The sequence below is a fragment of the Pelecanus crispus genome, chromosome 2, assembly GCF_030463565.1.
Source record: "Pelecanus crispus isolate bPelCri1 chromosome 2, bPelCri1.pri, whole genome shotgun sequence".
NCBI classification, from domain to species: Eukaryota; Metazoa; Chordata; class Aves; order Pelecaniformes; family Pelecanidae; genus Pelecanus; species Pelecanus crispus.
Genome location: NC_134644.1, coordinates 18275128 through 18285805, shown reverse-complemented (window position 1 = coordinate 18285805; position 10678 = coordinate 18275128). Strand labels below are relative to the sequence as shown.

Here is a 10678-nt window from a genome sequence, read left to right as displayed (position 1 = left end):
GAAGAAGCAGAATTGCACATGTTGCTGTAATGATTCTAAGTTATAATGAATGATATTTTCGTATGTTTGCAAATGAGTGTCTGATAGCTGGTGCCAGAGTGGGAGATATGGCTTGGCTGATCTCGCTGTTTTTGTAATTTCTAAACAGAAACAAGAATTAGAAAATTACTTTGTGGTGGAGCGCAAATATGTATAACATAAGTGTAAAGACTGCGGTGCAGCACACGTGTATCTATCTTATACATATGCAAATCCCAAGACTCACAGTAAAACCATTATAACGTGTGATGGCATCAGCACTAATTAGCTCGAGATCCAGTCTGTTCCTCTCTGCCAAAGTAAACTGGAGTTATCTCAGTCTCAGATTTCATATTTCCTCCTTTCTCTTTCAGGGGAGGAATGCCTCTGTCACAAGGTATTGTGTCCCGAGTTGAAAATGTCTTTAAAGACTCACAAACCATTTCAAATTAAAATTCTAAAGTAGTTTTTTTGCTATTAACTTATTATCTACGCAGCATCCAACAGCTTTAATACTAGCTGCGGACCCAAATATTTAAACCATTTTGCCCATAAATGGGAAGCAGTCGGTGTGCAAATGCTGTAGAAATCAAGGCTTTTAAAACGTAATGAGAACAGAAAGGAGAAAACTAAGTTAGCAAAGATATTTTAACGATGGGACACATTGTTTTGGGGACCAGCAAGTGAAGGAAAACTGTCCAAACTAAACATGACCGACAGGAGCCGTGTCAGAGCCTGGTGGTGGGACATCACCTTGTGCTTCCATCCCCAACAGATGTTTTTTGAAAGGAAATGTTGGAAGGGGAGTAGAATCATAGAATCGTTTAGGTTGGAAAAGACCTTGAAGATCATCCAGTGCAGCCATTAACCTACGCTACGAAGTCCACTCTAAACCAATCTAGACCAATCTAAACCAAGTAGAGTTACTGCGGGACGTATTTGCTAACGGCTCTGACCCACGGGCCTGTCGCTGCCGCGTGGACGTGGACGTGGCAGCGGCGTGGAAGTCCCCGGGGGGCCGAGCGGGGGGTGCATCCCCGGCCACGAGAGTGGCCTGGACCCGGCGGGATGGAGACCGCAGCCGCACCCTGGTTACAGCCGAGCTGCTGTTAGCTCCGCGCCGCATCAAGCCCAAACGCGGGTTTTTCATAACCCTGGAAGCAAACCCTGGCTGCAGTGAAACTCCTGGCGTGCCGGGTGTTGCAACGCCTTTGCATCCTCGTATAGCCTTGAGTGTCAGGAGCGGAGACGCAGGGGAAGGGCTGGCAGCGGGAAGGAAGGGCTGGCAGCTGGAAGGGCTGGCAGCGGGAAGGAAGGGCTGGCAGCGGGAATGGCTGGCAGCGGGAAGGAAGGGCTGGCAGCGGGTACGTGCTGCAGGCCCGGTGGCAGCGCTGCCGGCGTGGGCAGCAGGCGCGGACCGGGAGTGTTCTGCCTCGCTTCATTTGGCCGCCACCTTTCATCACGAAGCGAGGGCTTTGCTCTTTGCTCAGGAAGCACGGCTCTGCCAGGCTGGCAGCCGCAGCCGTTGCATTCGCTCATGGAACTCGGCGTTGCTGCCTCCCGAAGGGGGTAATTTCGGGGGATCCCCGCGGCGCCCACCCTCCCGGCCCCGGCCAGCCCCGAAACCAAGGCGGCGCCCGACGGCTGCCCCTGCAGAGCCGGGGCCGGGGCCGGAGCCCTGCGCCCGGTGCCCTCAGCGAGCTGAGCGGGGCCAGCCGCGCGCGCCGCCCGCCGCCGCCGCCGCCCGGGGGCGGGAGCGCACGTGGCGCCGCGGGGCCGAGCCCGCCGCCGCCGGGGAGGAGTGGGCGGGGCGAAGCGGCCCTGCTCGCGGCGCGCCCCGCCCACCCCCGAGCGGCGCAGCCAATGGGACGGGGCGGGGCGGGGCAGGGGGCGGGGCGCGGCGGCCCGGCCCGCGCCCGGCGCCGGCGGTATTTACGGGGCGGGAGGCGCCGCCGGCGGGGCAGTGAGGCAGCGCCCGCCGGGCCGCAGCGTCCGCGCCTGCCGCCGCTCCTGGGGACGGGGCCGCCGCCGCCGCCGCGGCGGAAGAGGCAGGGGAAGGCAGAGAGCCGCGGCCGTCCCCTCCCCTCCCTGCCCGCCGCAGCGGTGGCCGCGCAACGGCTCTGCCCGCGGGCGAGCGGCTCCTGGGCGCTCCGGCGGGGCAGGGGCGGGCGGCGGCTCGGCCGTGCCTGCGCTGCGGGCTGTGGCGAGCGGCGCGGCGCCGCGGGTCGGGCGGGCGGGTAAATGGATCGCCATTCCAGCTACATCTTCATCTGGCTGCAACTGGAGCTGTGCGCCATGGCCGTCCTGCTCACCAGAGGTGAGGCCGCGGCGGGGCACCCGGGGGCTGCGGGGGGCCGGCGCCTGAGGGGAGCCGGGCGCGGGGGAGCCGCTCAGGCGGCGGCGGTGTCAGCGCGGCGGGGCCGGTGCCGCGGCCGCCCCCGAGGCGAGGCCGGCGGGCGTGGGTCGCGGCGGGGTCCGCGCCGCCTCGGCAGCCCCCGGCCCTGCACCGGGGAGCCGCCGGGGCCGCGCCCTCCCGGCCCGGCCCGCCCACCGGTGCCCCCGGTCAGCGCGGGGGCCCGCGGGTGTCGGCGCGGGAGCGGCGGCCCGGGCCCGGGCGAGCCGGCGGCGCCGAGGGGCGGCCGCGCCCTGCCCTGCCCGGCCCGGCCCGGCCCGGCCCTGCCCTGCCCGCCGCGGGGCCGGGGGCTGCGGGCTGGCCCTCGGGGGGCTGCGGGCTGGCCCTCCGGGGCAGAGGCGTCCCTCCGGCTGGCTGCGATCGCCGCGCTCCGGGGAGGAGGTGAAGGGATAAGTTAGCGCGGTGGTGACGGGCGACGGTATTTATTTATTTTGGAAGGCAGGCTGTAATTAACCCTAAATAACAGCCCTTGCAGCGTGCAGGGGGGAGCCGGCTGGCCCCATCAAAGCGGGCAGAGCAGGGAGTGACTGAGTGATGTGAAGTCGCAGATACTGAAACTATGTGCCTGATAATGATATAATTAGGGGATCACAGGCTTCTGGCTGCTGTTGACTTCAAAAGCTTTAAGAGAAGCCTGCAGTCTCTCCTGTAGCCATCTTGACTAAAAGCAGACATTTTTCTTTAATAGCTACATACAGTAACAAGAAAGAGGAGGGAACAGAAGGGCATTGTTCACTGTTTCAAAATACTAAATACCCTTTCTGGCCTTTTGCATAGCGCAGGAAGAAACTTTATGAATTGACAGAAATACAGTTTTAATACAGTAATACAAAGTCCATTCTGTTTTGCTGAAAACGTGGCTTTAATTAAAAAGTAGCTGAATTAACCTGATGGCCAGCCTGTCAGATTTTGTTTATAAGATTGTCTTAGGTCAATAAAATGTAGGATTTTAAGCATGATTGTATAAACAGTTAAATGGAAGTATGTGTGTTGTTTTGCTTTCTTCCTGTGCTGTGCTGGGACTTGTGAAAGGACTGTCAGCTCTGGGGCTGTTCCCTGTTTGCATCTTACTTTTAACTCTCACGCAGTGAGAAAGAAAATAATGAAAATTATTTTTTTAGTGAGGGTAGGGGGAAGACCTCACATAGAATGCTTATAAAATGATTGAGGGTTTTTTTTTTTCTTTTTCCATAGCACACTGGATGACAGTGTGTGTGAATTCACAAAAAATTAGGTTACTTGGTCTAAAAGCCCAAGGGAATTGGACTGCAGACAGTGAGACAGTCCATCATTTGGCTTCTATTAAGCGGAGTTATTAAAGAGCAGCGGGAACTCGAAGGCCTGGAGCCTGCAGTAGCTTTTGGGGGAGAGTATTAAGGTAGGCTGAAGAGGGGAAGCTAACTTGGTTGGGATGATTTTTAACACCTTTCGGAATACTTTTTAGGTGTGGGGTGGTAGGAAGCATCATAAGAAGGGGTGGCGGCAGGGAAGCCTGTAGACTGATTTTTTTTGAAGTGCAGACTGTAGAAGGAAGACATCTGACAATTCAGTTGACTTTGAAAGTCTTGGTGCCACTCTGATGGCAAGTACACCAGGCACATTAGAAGTAGTTTTAAGTTCACCCTTCCAAGGATGCCTCCAAAATCTGGCTTCCTCTTAAACCCTGGGTAGATGGCACATTGAATTATGTTTGAGTTGCAACTTGCCTAGAAAGAGTAAGTTTTCCCTACAGCACAGGAGACGTAATTCGTACCAGAACCGTTTGGAGAGCACAAAATGAAGATTTTTATGAAGGGAGCTTTTTTATCGCTTCCTTCAGAAATTTTTGAGGTTTCCTGAGAGATTTTTCATAGAGCCGGTAGAGGATTTTCAGTCTAAGTGTTTCCCCTTTTGACCGCATGTTGGATTGCATGCAGAATTGGGGAGGGGCAAGGGGGAGTGTTTAGCCTTGCAGTTTCACCCCACTTAATAAATTTACATTTGAGTTGAGAGACATTGACTCTGGTGAACAGATTAATTACAAACTGCAGTGTTTCGGTTTTATAATACTGATAAAAAAAGCCTTTTTGCATGAATGGCTACTTAAAGAATTTCTCTCTTTCTGGAGAAATTACAAATAGTTGCCCCATTTCACACAGTAAAAACCTTCCTGACTGGGAGACTGAGATGGTAATGGTTCTAGCTAATAGCTTTATAAGGTGTTAGTTAAACCTTTTAAATTTTGGCACAGTATAGAGAGGTAATAAACAATTCAGCAGTTCCGATTTTTTTTCATTTGTCACACAAATATTTAAACCTAGTATTTTTGTTGTGTGCTTATGCCCAGTTAAAAGAAGTGTTACCTTTATAAAAATAGAATGCTGTTCCTGTTGTAATGGCTTAAAATGTAGATGTGACTTCCTTACGGGACTGAAGGCGTGTATTGCTTTTAAAACTGGGATTTCATTTCAAATGTGGTTTAATGCTACTGCTGATAGCAAGTGGAAGTAGCTATAAAATGGTCTTGTTAGTTATTTACCTTGGGGGGGAAAAAGCCACTGTGACCTTCCTCGTCCCCCCACTTCCCTGCCCTCCCCCAGTCCCTGTTTTAGTGAAATGTTCTTGCTTTAATTCAAAGGAGTATAGTACTAGTAATTAAAACAAGTGCCCTGAGGCATTTGCAGGGATTAAGGTTACAGCGAGGTAGGCACTGTACAGTGATGGGAAGGAAACAACCCCTGCTCTCATGGATTTACAGTCTAGAGGAGTACCCCAAAACTGGCTCTGGGTTTGGCTGTGTGATGCTTGTGGCTAATAAGAGTACCTAGTGAGGTGTCCTTAGAGGAGCAAATTCTTACCTTTCTTGCACAATTTTTATTTTTTAGGTGAAATCAGATGCTACTGTGATGCTGCACACTGTGTTGCAACTGGCTATATGTGCAAATCTGAGCTTAGCGCCTGCTTCTCCAGACTGCTTGATCCTCAGAATACACATTCCCCACTTACTCATGGCTGCTTGGACTCTATTGCAAGCACAGCTGATATCTGCCAAGCCAAACAAGCACAAAACCACTCTGGCACCACCACCATGTCCACATTGGAATGCTGTCATGAAGATATGTGCAATTACAGGGGACTACATGATGTTTTGTCTCCTTCCAGGGGTGATACTTCAGGTAGGGCAAGGAAGCTTGGGTGAAATCTCTTCTGGCCATTGGGCTGGTGACAGTCAAAGCCTTGTATGTCTGCTATTGATTGGTTGTTAATGTAGGTAGAGACACTAGGGGGAGAAGCGGGTGGCTGGATGCAGGGGAGCATCTCGGCTGAGTAGCTTTTTTTGTCTGCATTAATAGAGGTCTGTCTTGCCAACTTGACATTGCTTCTAAGAAGCAGTGGCATTCCTAGTTAAATCAGCTTTCGGGGGAAGAAATTCCGTGTTATAAACAGCCTTAGAAACTAATTTTTTTCTTTATAGGAGTATTTTCTGTAGATACTGCAGAGTGCGTAGCTGTTGCTCCTTAACTTGTCAGCATGGTGTTTAAGGGAGTTGCGTATATATAAACCAGTTGTTGATACTGAAATAAGCTTTGCATCTTTCCCCTTTGCAGGACAAGGGAGCAGATATCAACATGACAGCAGCAGGAATCTCATCACCAAGGTGCAGGAATTGACCTCTTCGAAAGAGCTATGGTTCAGGGCAGCTGTAATTGCTGTTCCTATAGCTGGTGGGCTAATCTTGGTGCTCCTTATCATGCTGGCCTTGCGGATGCTCAGGAGTGAAAACAAGAGACTGCAAGATCAACGACAGCAAATGCTCTCCCGTTTGCACTATAGCTTTCATGGACATCACTCGAAAAAAGGGCAGGTGGCAAAATTGGACTTGGAATGCATGGTACCTGTGACTGGTCACGAGAACTGCTGCATGACCTGTGATAAAATGAGACATTCAGACCTCAGCAATGATAAAATTCTTTCGCTAGTCCACTGGGGAATGTACAGCGGACATGGGAAGCTGGAATTTGTATGACCAATTATTTTTTAATCTGAGCTAAACTTACTCTCTGAACTCTTGAAGGCCTTTGGGTTCTGCTGGACAGGAGCACTTTATCTTAAAACAAAAACTCTCATAAATCATCTTTGAGAAACAAAGGACCTCTGCAAACAGAATCTTGGATATTTCTTCTGAAGGATTCCAAAAGTTGTCTTATTTGCACAGAGTAAAATACACTCAAATGTATTGTTTGCTTTAAAGTTATGAAAGCAAAAATTAGAAGTTGTAAACACTGTCACCAGGGTTATCTGAACTGTAGGGAGCTGAGAACTGAGTTATTATAATAAACTGTATGCAAGCTCCTATGTTTCCTGACTTATTGTAAAGATTTTTTAAAATATATATATATTTTGTCTGAAACTTGCTTGTGACTTTTTGTTTTGGAAAACAATTTTTTTGGGGGGAGGGGGTGGGAAACAAATTGGGGTGGTATGCGTGGTAATGCTGTGCATGACAATTAGATTCTGAAAACAAGAGTCTATTTTCCTACTCTGTGAGGGAAATTGGGTGTTTTTTCCAGAAAGAGGGTGGCAGCTTTGTTTAATACTTCAAGTGGCAGTGAACCCACATCCTTAATTCTTGGCTATTGCATTTTGCTCATAACCTGGCTGAATTCTTCTGCAGCTTTGGGTGGTAACTATTTCTTCCTCTCTGTTAATGAGAGGTGCTGCTTCTCTCTGTGCAAAACACATCAGAAGGTGGCTCCTAATTCTTTATAGCTGTTTTTTCTCCCTTGTTTCACAATTCTTGTTTTCTGTTATCTTTATCTTTTTCCTTTTGTATCTCTTACTCCTAATTTTTTTGGGGGGGAGGGAAACCCCAAAACCACAATGCCTATTCTGCTGTGTGTATTTTAGTGTTGGTTGTTTTTTGTTTGGGTGTGGGTTTTTTTTTTTCCTGCTGATAACACTTCTGGGCACAGTGGAAAACATCTGCCTTGCTCTTCTATAGTGTACCTCAGTATCACATGCTGCTACTTTGTTGATTCTTCAGTCCCACACAAGTGTACTCACTTTAATCTCTGGCTCCTCCTTTATGCTATTCTTGCATAGGAGGCTTTTCTTCCCTGCCAGTATTTGTGCACTTAGTTGTTTCTTACTCCTTCAGCTATTTGGCTTCTCTTGATCATTTCATTTATTCAATGCCTAGTTGCTAAAAACAAAACCTCTGGATTATCCAAGGAGCTTATTGTATTTATTTTTCTTGCTTTATTAGACTTTGTTGCAGTAATTAAAGTAGGCTTACTTAAAAGGCAAATGCCACATCATGGTGAAAGAAGGGTCCAAAATACTGCTGCAGGAGATGAAACTTGGCAAGAGTCTAGTATTCATCTAGGTTTTAAATAGCTTTAGAAATGCTTCTACCTCCTTCTGTTCTGGTTGTAAAGTTGAGCCCCTGTTGTGGCCACTGGTGACACAGGGATGGCACAAACAGGGTTACAGCAACCCTGCAGCAATGCTCTGATCTGGTGTACTGCTTACCATGGTAGGTTGCTTTGGGATATGCAGCCTGAAACGCAAAGAGACGTAAGCAAGGGAAGCCTGCCCCTCCAAGGCACAAGCTGCTGTTCCTGAAAGTACGCTTAAACTATGTGGCAGGCTTGTTGCAGATAAGTTGGTCGCTTGGCTGTGCAAACAGAGGTATTGATACTGCAGACTTACCCATATAGTTGCACACTCATACCGGCCGAGTGCAGCGAGAGCCTCAGGAATGCCAAGGTCCCACTGTGCCCACATTTGCAATACTAAAGTGTAGTTTAGAAGGATTAGTTTCATCTGTGTACCTCAAGCTGCTGACTCTACTTACTTTCTTGAAGTGCCTGGAACTTTGCTTTTAATGCAGAGACTATGTTCTCTGATTTCTACCTTTTTCTGCTGCTAAAGCTTAAGGAATTACGTGGCTGCAACTGCTGTTGGAATCTGGCCTGTGGTCTTCTGGCTGACCTTTCAAAGTGCTGCTTTCCTATAAGAGCTCTGCCCTTCCTTTGCACTGATCTGAAAGTCTAGGGCAGTTGTCTGCTCTGCCAAGTGTATTATTTTTGGGAATGACTGGCTGGGAACCTGGTGCTGAAAGAGACAAACCTGAAATACCGTCTGTCAGGCATAGCTGCACCGGTAGTTCCGATGACTAGACAAGTTAGAGGATCTGATGGCTAAACCTTTCAAGTGCTTTCTCCAGAAATCTGAGGGAGCATGTTGTATAGTCATTTAAGCATCCTGTGACCTTCACCACTCATTTGCTCCTTATTTGAATACATAAGGGCCTATTTATGCTTGCCATTAAAAGGCTAGTAAGACCAGGATACTCTAATTGGCCCCTTGCTGTGGAGATGTTTTAAAGAAGAAAAGAGATTGTTTGCCTTCCCCTGCAGCCCTGGGAGCAGGGTCGCTGGGGACAGCTCTCAGCTTAGCAGCTGCCTCTCCTGGGGCTGTTCTGTTACCTGCTGGGGTATGTATAGTTTAGATGCGGTAGCTGATACAACCTAGAAGTTTCTGGGCTGTGAGTCTTCTAAGGATGAAGTGTGGATTTCCAATTTATTTTAAAGCCCATATATTCAGGAAACTATGTTATGAGCTCTGGTGTCTGTCTGGCAGCGGCTATGCGAGTTATGGAACGAGCCCCGAATCTTTTCACTGAATCTACTGACGGCAGAGTGCGAAGGGTGTCGGAGCAAGCAGTAGCCATCTGCATCACTAGTAAGTATTTCTGTAGTGGCTGCTTGTATTACCTGCACACCTCAGCAACACCAGCTGGCCATTGCACTTTTTAGAAAACCTGTATTCCTGTGACAAAGAGGGACCTTAGTGATGTTCCATGGGCTTCCCGGCTGCTGGGTGCCGTACTGGTGGAGAACAGGGCAGTCCTGGACATGCGCTGCATGCGACCTAGGGAGACAGGGCACAAACATTAACAGCTGAAGAGCCCGGCCAGAGGCTGGAGGCTGAAGAGGTGAGACAGTAAGCGCCGGCTATCCTTTAAAAATGCATTTGACTTAGGAGCCTGGATTTGTCATTGTGCTACGCACTCTCAGATTTCCCCTGCAGACAATAACAAACACTCCTTTCTTTGAAACCGCTGCAAGCCCTGGAGCAAAAGAAGGAGAACCCTCTCTATTTCTAACTGAAAAAGTCTCTCGGATCAGGATAAATGAAATCAAACGTCCAAGATGTAATTTAGCGTCCCCCGTGCCTCTCTCTTTCCCTGATTCTTTCCTCAAAACAGTAATGGTTGTGGCTTTTCTTATGTCTCTGCTTCTCCTGGCTTTGAGAGTCGCTGGGTTGGTATGTCTCCTCTTAACTCCTGCTGAACTGATTCTATTAAAACCCCCTTACTCCACAGGGGGCTTGACCTTTTTCTGAAATACCAAATGCGTCTGCTTTGGAAATCACAAACTTCTCCTCCTCTAAAGAGCTTGTAAATCTGGTTTCAATATTGGGTGATTACAGGCTGTGCGGAGAGCTTGAAAGTAAGCAGCCACTTCTGGTAGCAGAGTGCTGGAGCTGGGCTGCCTGAGCTGAGCTGCGACTCTCATTTTTCACCCCAGTGTGTGTTTAGCGTAAAGCCACCGACGCCAGCAGATTCACCCGGCTTAGCGGTCGGGTGACTGGCCAGGCTCTGCTCGCAGGACGGCTTACCTTCCCTTATCAGGACCCTGGAATCCAGTTTTTGTTGTACAACCACTTGGCTCTGTTGTAAATCCAGGGATCTCATTGCAAGGGGATGCTGCCCTGCAGGGCAAACACCCAGAAAAGCCTGGGGAAAGAGCAAGGATTTTCCTTAGGTGTAATGGACGCATCTGCACCTTCCCTTGCCGCTGTTGTGATTGTTAAGACAAGGTATGAACTGGGAAAATGTATCGCCAGGCTGCCCGTGGCGGGGGGGATGTGCCTGTTAGCTACGGGGCAGTGGGGTTCCACAGCGATGAAATGAAAACAAAATTTGGCCTTCTCATTGAAAAGGAGCGGGATAAGAAGCTTAGCTCCTGAGGTAAAAAGATCTATGGTCACAAAAAGACCTCCATAAAAAGGCACAAGCTGAATGAATAGAAGTAGAGGATCTCTGAAGGAGGCAAAGTTGTCTTTATTTCTTTTTTTCGGATGCTTTCGCACGTGGAGATCAATGGAAGCATGTTTGTTTTGTTCCAGTGACTGGTCACTTTGCAGGAAAATCCCCTTTCTTGTTTTGGTTCTAGGAGTTACTCGGGGAAATGGTATTTT

At 49.2% G+C, this 10678-nt stretch overlaps 1 protein-coding gene across 1 annotated transcript; it reads left to right on the top strand.

The window, feature by feature from the left end:
- Positions 1 to 2259: 2259 nt before the first annotated feature.
- BAMBI (BMP and activin membrane bound inhibitor) lies at positions 2260 to 6761 on the top strand. Its single transcript, XM_075705776.1, has 3 exons — positions 2260 to 2335; positions 5296 to 5586; positions 6019 to 6761. The coding sequence occupies exons 1-3, from the start codon at positions 2260 to 2262 to the stop codon at positions 6435 to 6437; spliced, it is 786 nt and encodes a 261-aa protein (XP_075561891.1). The 3' UTR covers positions 6438 to 6761.
- The last annotated feature ends 3917 nt before the right edge of the window (positions 6762 to 10678 follow it).

Coding starts and splice junctions, on each gene's coding strand:
- BAMBI (XM_075705776.1), top strand. CDS start 2,260: ATGGATCGCCATTCCAGCTACATCTTCATCTGGCTGCAACTGGAGCTG. Junction 2,336..5,295: donor GGCCGTCCTGCTCACCAGAG/GTGAGGCCGCGG, acceptor TTTATTTTTTAG/GTGAAATCAGATGCTACTGT. Junction 5,587..6,018: donor TTCCAGGGGTGATACTTCAG/GTAGGGCAAGGA, acceptor TCCCCTTTGCAG/GACAAGGGAGCAGATATCAA.